This window comes from Rhizopus delemar, genomic scaffold (genome assembly GCF_000149305.1).
Source record: "Rhizopus delemar RA 99-880 supercont3.17 genomic scaffold, whole genome shotgun sequence".
In the NCBI taxonomy this organism is placed as follows: domain Eukaryota; kingdom Fungi; phylum Mucoromycota; class Mucoromycetes; order Mucorales; family Rhizopodaceae; genus Rhizopus; species Rhizopus delemar.
The window spans coordinates 765,001-783,160 of record NW_027137843.1 but is presented as its reverse complement, the minus strand read 5'-3'; the positions used below and the strand labels follow the sequence as shown (position 1 = coordinate 783,160).

Below are 18,160 nucleotides of genomic sequence, written 5' to 3'. Positions count from 1 at the left end.
TTATTCTGTTGCTTGTTGCTGAAAGTTCTTTTTGGTAAAGAATGTTGTCATTGCCCCACATCTCTAATGGCTAATGGTAAATTAAACCCATGTGCAAACATAAAGTAAGTAATGAACGAGTATAAGCTTAAAGATATATATTCTTTTATATTATTTGTCATAAAAAATAATAAAGTGGTCTATTTACTTGAAAAACAAAAAGTATTTGTATGTATTTGTTAATTATAACTGCCTTGTAACAAAATGTTAGCAGAGCTTCTTTATTATTTTATTCTTTTTAAAGCACACATGTATTCTTTTATTATAATGTAAAGACATTTGCATTTCTATAAAGTATATTTGTTGCTAGATTACTGTTTTCATTGAACAATGAACTTTCTATAGCTAGACTTTTTTTTTACGAAGTCTTTTTTTTAACCAAGTCTTTTTCTTTACCAGTTCAATTTTTTTTCATAAACATGACTATTTTGTTACGTTCAATAGCACGTTTATAATAACCTACGCTAAAAATCATAAATCACCTTCCTAATATGTATACTCCTAAGCAAAATAATCGCAAATTGCTTTTGATTTCCGCATTTTACTCTCAGAAATAAAGAAAAGAAAATGTCCGTCTTTCAACAATAGAGGGGAACAGGCTTACCAAAAAAAGATCATTTGAAAAAGCAAAGACGCTTTTTTAAAACGTGGATAACTTTATGGATATCTACCCTACAAATGAAATAAAAACATGTTAAATTTCTTTATTTTTTTCGCACTTGAAGCTTTCTTCGACATTCGAAAATGACCAATACATCGGGAGTTAATTTTTTTGCCCAAAACCATAACAATCTCTTAACCACGAAATGTTCAATCTAGCGACATGCTTTAACAAACCAATTCGAGCAATTATTTGCAGTGACCAAAAGAATTCGAACAATTATTTGTTTTGGCCAAAACAACCTTATACGTTGTACTGAATACTCTAAAGTTCAATATTAAGTTAGACTTTTGTTTGACTTAGTGGCAAGGTTACGGTTGTTTTAGTTAAGAGAGGAGGGTTCGAAACTCATAGTGGTACTCAACCTTAGTTCTACCGTGCAATGCGGTTTTACATCCTTTAGCTATGAATGGGGTGCGGTTAGTGTTTCTACCCAAATTATGAAATTAAGCAGACAACCCAAGGATTTTAGGGTATAACCACAGCCACATAACCATGACCACAACCATAACCATGACCACAACCACTACCATGACCACAACGGTTGTCACAGTCACGGTCACAACCGCAAATTACAGTATCTGCTTCATTTTTGTTCTTTTTTAATATTTACTTTATATAGAAATCTGTATTTTTACTCAAGTATTGCATTCTTTTCTTTTCTTTTACTTTTTTATCGTAATTGCTTATAATATTATCTTCATATCAATCCATCAAGTCTAACCTTATATTTGTTCATCTTTATTCATAAAAGAGAATCTCTTCCCCCATTTCATATTTAAACAAAATATTTGCTTTCTTAACAATATCACTTTTTGTTCAAATTTCATTACAAGTAGATTGAAAATAGTTTGAAATGAACTCATCCCCCCCCCCCTTTTAAAATATCCCCTATCTTTTGCAAATAGTATATATTTTGTAAAAAGTCATTAGTTATTAGTTATTAGCAATGCAGTTTATTTGTTTAATCTCATAAGAATAAAAAGACTGTAAAATTCAATCAGACTTAAAAAGTTATCTTTTTTATTTAATATTATCATATCTGCTGCTATTTATGTTCTTTTCATCAAACTTCAATTAAATCCTTTTTTAACACATACTTTTTATAATTATAGCTGTAATATGAATATCTGCTCTTGCTTATGCAAAATTAGATTATTTATAATTATTCTGTAAGTAGATCTCTATTTTTTTTATTTATGTCTCATTTTTTCATTCATGTCTCATTGTTTCATTTATTTTATGCTACATTCAAAACCAACTTGTAAACCGTGTTAAATGTGTGAATTTAGTTTATCACCCGAATAATAGTGAAAAAAGGTCTATAATCAATATTTGTAAGGTATTCACTACTCACTAACTACTCACTATTCTGATTTCTTATAAATTCAATATGAATCATCTTTAAAGTATGTTGGTATACGATAATAAGCATAAGCATAAGCGTAAGCATAAGTGTAAGCCTAATCTTAGTCATAAGTTCAAGTATAAGCGCATAAGTATGAGTATAAGCATAAGCATAAGCATAGATCACTATGTGTGAAAATGTCTTTTTGTCTCATTTACATATCAAATGGGGTGCGCCTAGTGTGTCCGGCATCACTCCGTTCACTCTGGTCATTCCCAAAAGTAAGCAGGTAACCCACAGGATCCTATGGTCTAACCTGTAAAGGTCAGTCCTTATGAACATTCTTCTATTTACTATCAAATGAGTAAAGTCTGTGCGGGAAGGCAGGATTTGAACCCGCGTCCAGAGAACACTCAACCTATACAGTAGTTGCTAGCGGTACAAGCGCTAACCCATCATCAAGAACATCGTGGGTTCGAGACAGCCTATCCGCTTCGAATTATATTAACGAACAGCAGACGCTTGGTTACAGAGATTTCAGTTTTCCATCGTCAGGTGGCTTAGATATACGCCTTTCAGTCAGACTATGAAGGTTCGATACCTCGGGTCGACGTTGACTTTTAGAAAAAAAAAAAGAGGAAAAAAAGAGGAAAAAATAGAAAATTGCTCTTTTATATTGCGGAATTATAATTGTGACGTGTAAAACACTCAATAAATTTTTTATTTCACTGTCACTTAAAGTTGGACTGTCAGATAATCTTCTTTTTTTTTTTAAGTATATGCTAAAGAAAGTAAATAGCATGAATAATTCATCTAGTGAAGCTCTGTCAAAGTGAAAGACACTGTATAGAGTGTCATAAGTTATTTTTGTTGCTATGCTTGAGGTTTTTCTTTTTGATCTCATTCCTTAAATTATAAATGCAACAGCCAATAGCTATTTAGAAGCAAAAAAAGCGCAAAAAGTGTGTCATATCCCACCAATCACGGCTATTGATTATGAAATTGCGTGATTTTTATCAGCAATTATGTTATCTTTACGTTTTCGCCGTCCACTTCATATTTCTATAAATATCCTGTACTAATTTTTCTTTCCTTTTTTTTTTTACTTTTATATTTTCTCCTTCATTCTTTTTTTTCTGTTACTCGCATTATGTCTGATTTATATTTCGAACCATATGTTACAATTGTCTCCCGCAATAACTCCAGTGAATTTGTAGACCCAATTGTTGCTATTAATACTCGTACACGTTTACGTGAAGGTAACTTCATTATTTGGCATCTAGAAACGACTGACATTTCTTTTAGATGAAGCTGAACATATAGTGCGCCCTGTTAATGCTCTGTCCGTATTAGATCGTCAACGTTATTTTAACTCTCAAGGTATATTTGCGAAATAGTTTCTACATAAATACTAAATGAATAATTTTTAGCCTCTATGGGAGTTGAGGAATTTGTGGATTATCCATCCAATGCTGGCCAGCAAATATCCAATGATATATTTAAGTACATCCTTGGATGCGTTTATGACGGTGCTAGTGACCAGTTATCTCCTGCTTTCGTAGATAATATGTGTGAAACAGTTCATGGTGAAGTCAGTATTTCCACTGATATTGACTCCTTTGCTTATGTCAGTCATGACGTACCACTTCGAAACTCCTGTGGTCTTATTATCAGGCCATTACATGCAAGTAGCTACATGTCTGATACAGGTGTAACTTGGTCTCACGATGTTTATACCAAGAATGTCAGTGTTGGCATCCACAGAATCCCTAATTTGCAACTTTTAAAGTCAGGACAGCTCCAGGTAGTTTATTCGTTTTTTTTAGAGTATTCCCATTTAACAGCTATCTATAGGTGTGTATTTGTTTTCCTCGCATTTACCAGGGGCTTGTTTTGACCGAAGGTGTTAGCCCTTCATATCATGTACCAGATCACTATCGTGTGCAGTTTGTTGATCTTGTTCTCCTTCCAGCCTTGGATATTGCTTTTGATACATCAGTAGTACCTGTGCCTTTGGATTATGAGTCTGCTGCTCATTTTGGTTTGGGAAAAGGTATCCACATTAGTATGCAAGAGTTTACTAGATTGGAAACAGCGATGAGGGACATTCTCTTGCATAATTCACGCCTGAATAGCGTTTTTGGTGACTTCTTCTTTGTAACCTGGGGTATGGGCATGAAATCTCGGTTTTCTGAGGAAGAGACATTTATGGATGCCTTGACTTCCCAAGGGTTTATTTGGGATCGTGTTGATGTTACAAATTTTTATTTGGACTTGGGCGTCAATTTTGGCTGCCCTCAGCGTGGTTTGACCGGCATGTGGTCGACTGGTAATAGTACGAACTTTCGTGCTATTATCGACAACTTCCTGGCTGTTGAAGAAAAGTTTTTATCGAGCAAGTATCGGCACGATCCTTTTTGCGATCACCTTGGGATTGGTGGCTTTAAGTACGCAAACCCTAAATCTGATTTTATAAGGGTCACTGCGTACTCCCATTCAAAGGAACCATTTTACCGCAGATCAGCATTTGGTGAGAGACATGGACAAGACTTCCAGCCAGACGAAGTATTCAAAACTTCAGAAATCTTCATGAAGCACGTAGTAAGTGAAGATTCTACAACGTACATCAGGCTTTAGCTTATAATGATATATAGAACAGGAAGAAGCATTGTCTATCTTTGATGACATCTAAGTCATATGGGGTACGGCTTGAAGTGCGTTTCAAAGCAAGTAGCTGGGATACGCTCTATAATCGAACTATGGAGCTAGCCAAGTATGTTTTTAACATTGTATGTGTAAATATGCCAATGCTATTAGTTTAGGAACTCTCTTCCAGGACATATAAATTGGTACAAGTCCAAAGCTCTTTGGTGCTATGTCGAAAAGCGTCTGGATGCTTTAGTTGCCTTAGCAAAGAATATGAATAGCCAGAAAAATTGTCGCTATACAGCACGACAGCTAACAGGTGTAGCGCTCATTGCATTCATGCTTTCTTCCTTAGTTCACCGGCCTTCTGATCGTAGCTGGTGGAAGCCATTTTCTGATCAATTAAAATCGCATCGGTGCCGCAAATCGATGGCTTTGTTTGTACCCGGTCTGTTTCAATTATCTGAGGATGGTTCCCAGTGGTCATGTGCTATTAGTATGAAGCAATATCTCCATGGTGTATTCCATGAAGGTATAATTCAAAAGATACTGCATGATCATGACTACGTAGCCGAGTTGCCTGAGTGGCATTATAAATTGCCGATACTCCTAGAAAAAAATATCGCAGTCAACAACTTGAACCTCGACCTTGGTCTTTATGATCAATACATAGACCTAGTTAACAAAGTGAATTATCATTGGGACCATGCTGTGCTCTACGTAGGCTGCTATGGCTTGACTGATGCTTTGGTAGAGCCTTTTGTGAACTTGCTTATGCATGAAGTTCTATCAAAGTTCTCAAAATGGGACAAATACTGCAAAAATAAAGAATCCTACCAAAAACTTATGGCATATGGTTCAAACTTTTTTCGCGACAAGGAGTACCTGAAGGATATTTTGAAGGTATCATCTTAAACATTTGATTACTTTTTTAGCTAAATCTTTGATAGGATGGTCATTATACCTTAGCAAAAACCCCTCATGTAAGAAGACAAATAGAGGACCTACTCCTTCCTGGCTATTGTCAAGTATTAGAAAATCCTGAGTCCGTTGCTTTTCAACACGCATCAAGCCCATGGAAATTGTTACAGGCTCGGGCATGCTATATTACGCTATGCATAAACAATCCACATTTAAAATCAGACCTCATCAGACTTCGTCAAGCAATGCTCAACCATATATATGACAAGTTTATGTTTATCCCAAGAATTGCAAAGGACAGAATCTGGACTGTAAGCAAAGGTCTACTCTTTTATGAAATTTAATGTCCTTTATGTATATTATGTATCCTATGTCTTTTTATGCTTTTTTATTTTTTTATGTTCAGTATGCAATAAATATCCATCAATATGTATTATTCCTTCTTTTAAATTCTTCATTGTCCCTTTGGTTTATAGCGATTTTTTGATCTAACGAAACATCTTGCTAGTCACTGTGTAGCTGGCATCGTGTATTAAGCGAAGAACGTTGTTATTGTTTGTAGTTAAAACTGTTATTTGCTTGAAGAGCCATTGGATGTAAGTGCATTCTACTATGCCGTTTAATTATAATGTGCTCTCATGAATTGGAAAAGACAAAAATGAACTATTATAAAGCGACCAATTGTATCAAAAATATAGTGAACTGTGCTATCCCACGTTATGTAAGATTGTAAGTATCTAACTTTTGACATTGCAATACGTTTCTGGTCTGGGAGAAGCTGTTGTAATCGCGGTTGTGTCTATACAACGCTGTCAATAGTAGGTGAAAGAATATGAGCAACTTTTTTCTAGTAAGTACATTTTGCACTGTATCAAAAAGTCCATATCACCTGTCGATTTGAGACTTTCGCGACATATCTCTAAGGCTGCATATCCCGCTATAGTAAAGATTCATGTGTTAACTCTGAGAACTGAGGAGGGGACAAGGATGCAAATTTAAAAATTTGGCCTTGACTTGCATAAATTATGACTGGCGACTATGCGCTTACATTTAAACCACCAAAGGATATCATGGAAGGCAACATAATATACTTGTCTAAGACTGTGAGCATCTTCCGTTACATATATAAGCCAGTGCAACTTCAGAAGTCCTTTTCCTTTTTGATTGTTTAATTTTTCATTTTGTTCTTTTTCGATATGTCAAAATCTATATCAATGGATAAACAATTCAACATAAAAGCTGCACTACTAGACAGTCGAAGCTATATGATATTGCACATGAGCATCGTGTGCATTTCAGTAAACTTAAAGGATATACGTGACAGCTTTTTTCAAAAAAAGTCATATCTGTAGAGTAGTAAACATAGTTTTGACGTTGGTGCTGTAAAGGAGTATACTAAGTTATACGTCAATACCAGCCATCTTACTCTATCTTATAATGAAGAACAGTAGTCAAAGATTAAGCTAGGATTGACAAAGCTACGTGTTTCCAAGTATAGAGTGATATGATCAGTGTTTGTCATCTTAAAGAGACTAGCCAATTGTTAACTCTAAAAGTAAGTAGTCGAAAGATAGCTGACTGGTTATTATCTCTACTGTTTAACTTCAGATGTATATATTAGATCATTGACAAGCTTTAGCTTAACCATTTATTCTTCAGCATGACATCGCTATCGAGTCTATATCTTCTATATGAATACTTACAAAGTACACAAGCAGATGCGACCTTTTATTTACAAATTGTGGTGCTTTCGTAGTATAAAGAGTTCTAAAACAAAGAAGAATGGCTAATGTTTTATATGGCTGGTATTTCTTTTTTATTTAAGCTTTTTATGCCATTTTCGGATTAAAACATGGACAGCCACTTTTACATTAAAAATGTGCTATATTTTATACTATATAAAAGCCATCACTTCTTGTAGACAATGACAATGAACTTAAGCAACTGTGAGTACTAAATTTCAGCAGTAGGTAGAAATTTGTAATCACTCCAATATGTTAAGTTTGAGTACATAGGATTTAACACCGAGCCCAACTTGTTCTTATACCAATTCATCTTGCTCACTTCTACTGTCTTTTGACATATTATTAAGACACAGTGCTATTGCTTTGGATTGTAGATTTACAAATAAGTTTAGATGATGATAGGTCTTCCTAGTCTATAACTAATTTTGACAACGAAGTTTGGCTTTGGCGACAGCAACTTACTCTTAAAATCAGCCTATACTGTTTTTTATTCATGCCTAAAATGCTTCAATCATAGCTAACTCTTATCGCCTTAACTTTCTAATCAGCCCAGATTACTCCTTATCACCTTAAAATCGATCTTTGATAAAAATATTAATCTCTTAGAATCAATGCTCTGCTCATGATCCTTTACGTACGACATTTTTTGGTGGTAAAGGCACGTACCCATCAATGTTCCCTGGTATGTCATGAAGATAATAACTAACATGTTTATATTATATTAACACTATTTCCCAATCTTTGGATAACATGTTTTAAGCCTTTAATTGAACTACTGATCAGGTTCTAACAATTCAACATATGCAAGCAAACTCGATTACTTTTATTAAGCTTACACATGCAGTATTTAGCATTGTAGCAATTATTTCCTTTTAGCTTTTAAGTTCATGTAGCATTATGCAGCTAATAATGTACAAAGATGCATATACTTAGACAAGTACACATCTTTCCCTAGCCAAGAAGGCTAGACAAAACCCTTGATACAAAAGACTGTCGTTTTCTACTGCTTATCAGGCAATCCTCAAGGTAAAATTAATTCACCAAAGGACATTACGTTGTGTTCTGCTTCAGGGGCTTGATCATTGCACCTTCAATCTTTTTATAGTAAGGAATACAGTTCCCTATCTTCTAAACTAACATCAATTCTGGTTATGTAGCTAATTGATACTATTAAAGCGGCCTAAGCTAAAGCATAGTGATGTATTTGGGTCTAGAATAACATAGAATACTTGGCATTTTCATATCCCACTCCCAATAAAATACCGCCTAGACCGCATCCTGCCTGTCTTCCTTTTTATGAGAAAAAAGGTGAAACTGCAATTAATCCTTAAATTTAATGCAAAGGAAACATTTTTTTCAACGGCACTTTTGTCAAGCTCATAAATTTAAGCTTCGGGATGATTTAAATCTATTTTAGCCCCTTATATGAACCAATAAGACATTACCGGATATTGATTATTTATTTTTTAGTAAAGTCATCGGTCCATAGAGAAATCCACAAAACTGCATTTATCTCTACGTCTATGCATGTGAAATGCATAAAGCTTACACCAAACGATAGAGAAAAAAATTAGCTTATTGGCAGTATGCTTTTTGCAAAAAAGAAAAAAAATTTCGCAAAGATATTTAAAGTTTTGCTCAGATTTCTACTTTCTGAGTTTAAATTGCTTTCACAACAGAGCAACATTGCCAGTTCTCAGTGGAAAAGCAGTTATCAAGGTGTTGGATTTATTCTTAATCATTCATGCTGGCTTGCAAACCCATAACTTTATTGCTTAGAACACTTTAGATATAGTTTCGCCTGTTATATACGCCCACAACACATCGCCGAACATTGATTATTTATTTTTTAGTAAAGTCATCGGTCCATAGAGAAATCCACAAAACTGCATTTATCTCTACGTCTATGCATGTGAAATGCATAAAGCTTACACCAAACGATAGAGAAAAAAATTAGCTTATTGGCAGTATGCTTTTTGCAAAAAAGAAAAAGATTTTCGCGAAGTTATTTAAATTCTTGCTCAATTTTTTATTTTCTGATATTAAACTTTTTTAATTTCAGAAAAGCTCCACTAGCCTTTAGCAGAAAAGCTGCTGTCAAGATATTAAGCTTACTATTCGTCACTTACGCTGGTTTTGAAACATTCACGTAAAAGTTTATAAAGCTCCCTATAAATTAATGTAACATGAAAGGTGTTTTGTTAATTAACATAGAAGAAATCGGTGCCTAAACAAAGGAAGGCAACAAAATAATTTCTTTTTCTTGCTCTCTATTTTTGTTTTATGAAATGACTAAACGCCAAAGGCACAAAAAGTAAAAAGGAAAGCTCAAGCACTGGTCAAATGTAAGTTCATAATAACAAAAATAATAACGAAGTCTAATGTCGATTCCTTTTTTTTTTTCTTTTACATTAGGAATTCCTAGTGAAACACATTTGAATGACAAGCGTGAACCTCATGCGCAAAGTTATTCTTTCAGGCATGATGAAATTATAGTAATATTAAGCTTATATTGCTAAAAAGGCCTTTTTGGTAAAGAAAGTTGTCATTGCTAACATCTCTAATGGCTAAAGACTAATGGCTAATGGCTCATGACTAATGGTTAATAGCTATCTACATCCATGTACAAACACAAGGTAAGCAATTGACTAGCATAAGCTTAAGAATATATGTTATTTTATATTATCCGTCATAAAAAATAATAAAACGATCTGTTTACATGAAAACAAAAACGTTTTGTATGAATTTTGTTAATTATAGCAGTCTTGTAGCATACTGTTAACAGAGATATTTGTTGTATAATGACAGAAGTATTCAAGAATAAGATAAAAACAGAGATAAAAAAAAGTTTCAATACGTTTGAGACTTATCCTTATTTCAACTCAATATGTAGAGATTATTGCAATCGAAGTCAAGTATTTTTATTATATAGTGCAAGTGGCTTGATATCTTTTGTTGTGAGTGTACTTTTAGCATTCAGGTAATTTAGCAAGAAGTACTTATAATTTTCGTCATCATTTACGAGTATGATAACTTTTCATTTGTTTTTCTGTATGTCTATCATAGATTATCTTTCTTTTCTGGAAAATCTTCACTTATTTGAATTGTTGTATGTTAGGAAAAATTATATAAAAAAAAGGGTAGAAACAAAGATCAGGAAACGGTTTGTGTACTTTTTGAGACTGATCTTTATTTCAGTTTAAGTTTAAGTAAAAATTATTCTAATTGAAGGCAGGTATTTATATCTTATTGAGTGAGTGGCTTGATATCTTCTATTGTGATCGTTCTTCTAATCTTCAGGTACATTAGCAAGTGTCATCTCTAATTATGATTATGAAAACTTTTCATTTGTTCTTTTGTATGTCTGTCATAGATTATCTTTTTATTCTGAGAGTTCCTCACTGATTTGAATAACGTTATTTTACGCGTTATTTCAATTATGTGAAAGATTAGCAACATTCCTGACATCGGATTGGATTTTTGACAATATAAAAAGATCTTGTTATTTTAGTTGATACTTCTTTTTATTAAAGAGCAACCATGAACACAATACATATTTTAAAAAAGTATGTTTAATCGGAATTGGTTATACGATCTTATTTAAATAAACTTTTATATTATTTTATTTTATTTTAACTACGATGTTATATTAGGGCTTAAATTTATTCCCATAATCCGAGTAATCAGAAACATTCCTCGCGTTGGATTGGAGTTCTGACAACAGGAAAAGATCTTGTTATGTTTGCCAGCATTTCTTACGAAACATCCATAATTAATACAATAAAAGTTCTTTTGGAATATGTTTACAAGAAACTAGTTGTATGGTCTTATTTAGGTAAGCTTTTATTTTATTTTCATAATAATCGTGTATAAAAAATTTTATATGTCAATGTCAACTACAATCAGCTACTGTTTTTCATTAGGCAAATCCAGCAGAGGTTGTTCATACCTCCTCACCTCATATACATAATGACCAAATGTCTTAACCTGGCAGCTATGACTAACAAAACTGAAATTTTTATACAATGCATGCATAATGTTCGAATTATGGATTTTGCTTTACAAATCCATATATATCAGACGACATTCTGTTTTTTTTTTTTGACCAATACAGCAATTACTAAAGTCAATATAGGGAAACTTCGCACGTTATACGCAATCACATAAAGAGCTTTGAACAGATTGCATTTTGTCTTTCCTCACACGAAGACCAGAGAAGAACATTGAATATTGTCTCTTGTTACAATCAAACGAAGCTTTTAAATCGTAACATGCTCCAAATAAATTTTTTGGCTGAAAATATTCTGCATCTTCATCTTTACATTACTATTTCTTAGCCGACTTTATTTTTTATTTAACCTACTGGCAACAATGCATTCAACTCAGCCATTAGGTAAGGGTTCGAATCCGACAGTGGACAAAGTTGCAACATATCTATACGACCTTTATCCTGATTGATATGAAATGGGGTGCGATTAGTGTTTCTACCACAACACTGAAAATAAGCGGGCAACCACAGGAATATGCCGTTTAAACCACAGTCACAACCACGTTCATGATCTCGGTCACGATCACTGCCGCATTCACTGTCATTATCGCAGTCATAGTTACTACTGTCCCCTACCACAACCATAACCTCGGTCACAGCCTCTGTCATAACTACGACTACTGTCTATTCAATAATTCATAGCATCCATGGGAATTGAGGAATTTATGCATCTTTCATCCGGTATGAATCGACAGGTATCCGATGATATACTTCAGCATATAGTTGGATGCGTTTACGACAACAGCAGTGACCAATTATCTCCGGTATTTGTTAACAACAGCTGCGAACCTGTTCCTGGTGATATCCGTATATCCACAGACATTGACTCCTTTGCATACAGTGGGTGAAAAAACTCTAAAAACCTTATGACGTTATCAGCGTTTTTGATTGTTATGTTCTACCAAATTGGTGTATCGCCTTGAAATTTTGCATATATGTAGCACTAAAAATAAAAAATAGTATGACAAATTTTCAATCTCAGATGGTGGTTATTCATCCGAAAACAACTGCTAGAAGAAGACTAGTTTATTTTTAGAGTTTTTTCACTTCCATAAATGTCGGATACACGGACCGACCGACAGACTCCTCGGACTTTTAATGACTTATTATGACTCATAAAGGCTCCAAAAGAATAAAAGGAGTCGCTTTTCTCTTTTTTTCGTAATTTTTTCCATTTAATTTTTAAATATCTTAAACACCTCAATCATGCCTAAATCTCTCTCTGCTGACATCAAAAACGATATAAAGTCCGCTCTACTTGCTGGAAAAGACTCCATGGAGGTTGCGAACCGCTTTAGGATTACGTATGCAACAGTTAATAACTATGCGAACAAGTTTTTCCCAAACCGACATCGTCGACTTGGTGGTAGACCTATGGTTGTGTCCGCTCAGACGAAGAGATTCATCAAACTTCAAGTTTTACAAGGCCAACTCAAGACTGCAAGGAAAGTACATGGCAAACTCATGGAGCTTGGATATTACATATCATATAAAACCGCTATAAATGTGTTGAAATCGATGAACTTCTTTGCTGCGATTAAGGTCAAAAAGCCTTTGTTAACCGCAAAGCACATGAAGAGACGGCTAGCATGGGCCAAGAAGCACCAAAACTGGACTACGGATGACTGGCGACGCGTAGTATTCTCTGATGAAACAAAAGTGAACATTTGGGGCTCTGATGGGTGTAAGTACTATTGGTCAAGACCAGGGGACCCTCTTAAACCTCATCATATTGACGTAACTATTAAGCATGGGGGCGGTAGTTTGATGATGTGGGGGTGCATGACGTATGAGGGACCCGGATACGCCTGTCAGATATACGATGAAACTATGAGCTCGGATCTTTACCAACATATATTGGACACAACACTTCGGGAAACAATGGAGTACTATAATATGGATTGGTCTACTGCGTATTTTCAGCACGATGGTGACCCAAAGCATCGTTCCAAGTCAACCGTCCAATGGTTACAAGCTAATGGGGTGAGCTACATTGACGACTGGCCAGCTCAAAGTCCTGATCTTAATCCTATTGAGCATCTTTGGCATCATTTGAAGTTGAAGCTATCGTTATATGACAAGAAAGCCAAAGGTGTCCATGAATTGTGGGAAAGAGTTGAAAAAGATTGGAACTCCTTTGATAAAGAAGTTTGCAGAAGGTATATTGACACTATGCCTGCACGTATTAAGACAGTAATCGATGCCAAAGGTGGATCAACTCGGTATTAAGTCATCTATAATATAATAAAAGTAAAGGGAAAAAACTCTAAAAATAAACCCACAACACTTCTATCGCTTTTTCGGACTGTTAAATAATGATCTGAGCTTAAAACTTTCATGATATGTAATAGACAGCACAGCAAGTATGTCATAAAGTTTTTGCATGATCTAAGTCGCTGTGTATGCTCACAGAGGCTAAAAACTGAAAAAATATCTGACGTTTTTAGAGTTTTTTCACCCACTGTACGTTAGTAGCGACCTGCCTTTAAAGCACTCATGTACATTGGATATCAGACCACCATACAGTAGTAGCTACACGACTGATACTGGAGTAGCCTGGTCACATGAAAGATATACGAACGATGTTAAAGTTGGTGTGCACAAAATCTCCAATGTTCAATTTTTACATAGCGAAAGGCTTCAGGTACTTTTTTTTTTTTGGAAAAAACAAATCTTAAAGAAAGTTGCTAGGTTGCCATTTTCTTCCCTGGAATTTATCGTGAAATGGTTCAGACAGAAAGTGCACGCCCATCATACTTTATACCTGTTCTTTATCATGAAAGGTTCGTCAATATGGTCCTTCTCCCTGCTTTGGATATTATCTTTGATACGTCAGTTGTACCAGTACCTTTAGACTACCAATCAGCTGCTGATTTTGGGTTGGGGAAGGGCATTAGCTTAAGTATGGAAGAGGTGTCGCAGTTGATATCTGCTATGAGGGGTATCCTTTCACGTAACTCAAGTCTAAGTGCTATATTTGGCGACTTCTTCTTTGTAACGTGGGGTATGGGTATGAAATCCAGGTTTGTTGCGGACGAGAATTTTGTGCATGCCTTATCTTCACAAGGCTTCATATGGGACAAAATGGATCTTAGCAACCTCTATCTGGACTTAGGCATCAACTTTGCAAGCCCTTAACTTGGTCTTACAGGATTATGGTCGACTGGAGAAAGAAAAGATTTTCAATCTATACTGGAATTGCTTTTTGAAGACGAAAGCTTTCATAAGAGCATGTAGTTTTTTTCTGTTGTAATGCGATTTACGAGCTGAGTTTAAGTGTGACGGTTATAAAAGCTACACCATTCGATCCGGAAAATTCGGGCGCATCGATTGCTATAATTGGATTTTACGTAGGACAATTACCCGGTCCGGAATCTCCTTGCACCATATCTTTTACATAGTCCATTCTTCTGAACAAAGTAATCGCAAATTGCTTTTGATTTCCGCATTTTGCCTCAAAAATAAAAAAAAAGAAGACATCGGCCTTTCAACAGTAGAGAGGAACAGGCTTTCCAAAAAAAGATCATTTGTAAAAAAAACAGATACTTTTTTAAAACGTGAATAACTTTATGAATACTTACCCTACAAAAAAAACAAAAATATCGATAAATTTCTTTATTTTTTTCGCACCGAAATCTTTTTTCAAAATTAAAAAAGGTGTAACAAAGCAAGATATAATGGTTTCTCATAAAAAAATTATAAAATCTACGGATCTATGATTGTCAGGTCTGTTAAAAATCTACGTCAAAGTTTCTATATTATTTGCAGTGGGCACACTGCAAATAACTGGAGAAAGTAAGCGTTCAGTTTTAGAATAATTGAAGGCAAACACGCCAAAGATCATGCAAACACACGATATTTTATGGATGTTTTAAACGTTTTTCGCGGCAGTGCAGTTAACATTTAGTATTCATTAAGAGAGCAAGTGGAAGTCATTTAGCATTCTTTTACCAGAGCAGTCGACACGTTTTACTCAATACTTGCCAACGTTTGGGCAACGAATCATAAGTTTTAAAGCATTTCTTTATTTGTCCTTTTGTTCTTTTATCGACCGCTCATATTGCCTTATATACTTCTTTATCGACCGCTCATATTGCCTTATATGCTTCTTTATTAACCACTCATATGGCTTTATATACTTCTTTATTAACCATTCACATTGCAATAAATATTGCTTCATATATACAAAAAAATAGGGATTTGTTTTATAAAAATAGCTTTTTTTTTATTTAAATAAAATAATAATAATATACAGTATTTCTTTGCTAGTAGCGTTTTAAAAGTTTACTTGACTTACCTAATGTCATCACGATAGCATCATCTAATCTAAAAATACATCGATTAATTTCGTGGGACTCAAAAAGTTCTCACAAGAAAAAGAAAAAAAAAGCCGAGCACAAGAATGCAAAGACACAAAGATTCAAGGACTTGAGCAATCAAAGCAAAAGAAAAGATATCAGTACTTAAGAACCAAAGCAAAACCAGGAAAAAGATAGAAAGAGGCCAAAGCAAAGCAGCATTCATCTATAATTATTGGCTATCGTGTATACATAGTAAAAGTAATAGTACCTTTTTTAGATAGACCATGGGAAAAAAACTAGTTAAGCATTATCAACAAGTAAAAAAGAAGCAGCATGTATCTATAATAACTATTAGCTATGAAGGATATGTAGTAAAAATAATATCACCTTATTTTAGATGAACCAGGAAAAAAAGAAAAAAGAAAAAAAAACACGCCATCCATGCTTGTACCAACAAGTAAAAGAAGAAACAACTGTAGTCTTGAGAAAGAGACTTTATAAAGACCATTTAAACCATAAAGAAAGCAGGCAATGCGATTTTACTAAAGTAAAAGTACTATTAGAGCAGGAATAGAATATATATAATATTAAGAACTTACCTTTTATAAAAAAGAGAAGAAGAAAAAAAAAAAAAGGAGAGAAGTGCTTTTTTTGTAGCCTTATTTTTACCAATGTTACACTTATTCACTGTCTATCCATGTTAGAAATCAAAAACAGTTACTTTTCATGTAGTTTATATTTAATTATGTCTCAAAAGATAACTTATACATTGTTTGAACAAGTTTTATTACTTGAGTGCAATATCTTTAACATGGAGAGTATTCTTTTTTCTTTTTTTTTTATTTTAGGTTAAAAAAAATTCGGTCTTAACGGACTACAGCAGTAAAACAGCTTTTTTTTTTCCCTGGTTTTGTTTTATGGAATACACTAGATACCAAAAGTACAAAAGATAAAAAAGAAAGCTCAAGCACTGGTCAAACGTAAGTTCATAAAAAAAAATAACAACCAAGTCTAATGTTGGTTTCTTTTTTTTTCTTACATTAGGAATTCCTAATGGGACACATTCGGATGACGAACATGAATCTCATGAGCAAAGTTGTTCTTTCCAACATGATGAAGCAATAAGAATAACAGACTTATATTGTTGCTTGTTACTGAAAAGTTATTTTTGGTAAAGAAAGTTGCCATTGCTCACATCTCTAATGGCTAATGGCTAATGGCAAATTACACTCATGTGCAAACATAAAGTAAGTAATGAACTAGTATAAGCTTAAAAACATATATTCTTTTATATTATTTGTCATAAAAAATAATAAAGCAATCTATTTATTTGATAAGCAAAAAAGTTTTGTATGTATTTGTTAATTATAACTGCCTTGTAACAAAATGTTAGCAGAACTTCTTTATTTTTTATTCTTTTATTATAATGTAAAGGCATTTGCATTTCTATAAAGTATATTTGTTCTTAGATTACTGTTTTCATTTGAACAATGAACTTTCTATTGCTATACTCTTTCTTTTTTTTTTACTTAGTCTTTTTTTTTAACTTAGTCTTTTTTTTAACTTAGTCTTTTTTTTTAACTTAGTCTTTTTTTTTACCAGGCCATTTTTTTTTCCCAAACACGACTATTTTGTTACGTTCTGTAACACGTTTGTAATGATCTAAGCTAAAAATCACAAACCACCTTCCTAATATGTATTCTTCTGAACAAAATAATCGCAAATTGCTTTTGATTTCCGCATTTTGCCCTCAAAAATAAAAAAAAGAAGATATCGGTCTTTCAACGATAGAGAGGAACAGGATTTCCAAAAAAAGATCATTTGAAAAAAAAAAAGACACTTTTTTAAAACATGAATAACTTTATAAATACTTACACTACAAAAAAAACAAAAATATTGTTCAATTTCTTTATTTTTTTCGCACCTGAATCTTTTTTCAAAATTCGAAAATGACCAATACAGCGAAAGTTAATTTTTTTCATTTAATCAAAGACGTCAAAAACGTTGATTTTTAGATGCAACAACTGACTGTAGATGTTGACAATCACCAATTATTTCCAGCGGCAACATCTATCCCAAGGCACACTCCATATACTATACCAATTCACAAAAGAAAGTGGAGGGATGGCCGAGTTGGTCTAAGGCGACACGTTAAGGTCGTGTTCTCTTCGGAGGCGTGGGTTCGAATCCCACTCCCTTCAGTTAATATTTCATCACTGATGTCATATCTTTTGTCGTGCTTGTTCTTGAGCTTTACTTTTGTCATATTGTGAGAATGGTCTCTTTTTGGACGAAGTACGAAACAACTCCGACATGGATTGTTAAAATAACTTAAGTTATTTTAACAACCATTGTCAAAGAAATAGCAATAGCCGCAAAAATAAAAAAAGAAGAAAAAAAAAAAATTATCATATATATATCCCATCTTTTTATGAAGAAATTGTCAGTCAG

General features: G+C 33.8%; 4 protein-coding genes and 1 non-coding gene across 5 annotated transcripts; 3 read left to right on the top strand and 2 right to left on the bottom strand.

Moving 5' to 3' along the window:
• Nucleotides 1–3,198: 3,198 nt before the first annotated feature.
• RO3G_15875 (uncharacterized protein) lies at nucleotides 3,199–5,609 on the top strand (the record flags this gene model as incomplete). The annotated part of the gene is made up of 6 exons (XM_067670459.1): nucleotides 3,199–3,307; nucleotides 3,354–3,428; nucleotides 3,479–3,852; nucleotides 3,903–4,649; nucleotides 4,703–4,821; nucleotides 4,871–5,609. 6 exons carry the CDS (start codon nucleotides 3,199–3,201, stop codon nucleotides 5,607–5,609), a joined length of 2,163 nt encoding a protein of 720 aa, XP_067526560.1.
• Nucleotides 5,610–11,509: 5,900 nt separating this feature from the next.
• On the bottom strand, nucleotides 11,510–12,017 carry RO3G_15874 (uncharacterized protein; the record flags this gene model as incomplete). The annotated part of the gene is made up of 2 exons (XM_067670458.1): nucleotides 11,510–11,676; nucleotides 11,720–12,017. The coding sequence occupies 2 exons, from the start codon at nucleotides 12,015–12,017 to the stop codon at nucleotides 11,510–11,512; spliced, it is 465 nt and encodes a 154-aa protein (XP_067526559.1).
• A 597-nt stretch (nucleotides 12,018–12,614) lies between these two features.
• On the top strand, nucleotides 12,615–13,637 carry RO3G_15873 (uncharacterized protein; the record flags this gene model as incomplete). The annotated part of the gene is made up of 1 exon (XM_067670457.1): nucleotides 12,615–13,637. One exon carries the CDS (start codon nucleotides 12,615–12,617, stop codon nucleotides 13,635–13,637), a length of 1,023 nt encoding a protein of 340 aa, XP_067526558.1.
• A 626-nt stretch (nucleotides 13,638–14,263) lies between these two features.
• RO3G_15872 (uncharacterized protein) lies at nucleotides 14,264–14,814 on the bottom strand (the record flags this gene model as incomplete). Its single annotated transcript, XM_067670456.1, has 3 exons — nucleotides 14,264–14,509; nucleotides 14,558–14,571; nucleotides 14,772–14,814. The coding sequence occupies 3 exons, from the start codon at nucleotides 14,812–14,814 to the stop codon at nucleotides 14,264–14,266; spliced, it is 303 nt and encodes a 100-aa protein (XP_067526557.1).
• A 3,013-nt stretch (nucleotides 14,815–17,827) lies between these two features.
• RO3G_19200 lies at nucleotides 17,828–17,910 on the top strand. The gene has a single exon. It is a non-coding gene; the product is annotated as a tRNA-Leu (tRNA).
• The last annotated feature ends 250 nt before the right edge of the window (nucleotides 17,911–18,160 follow it).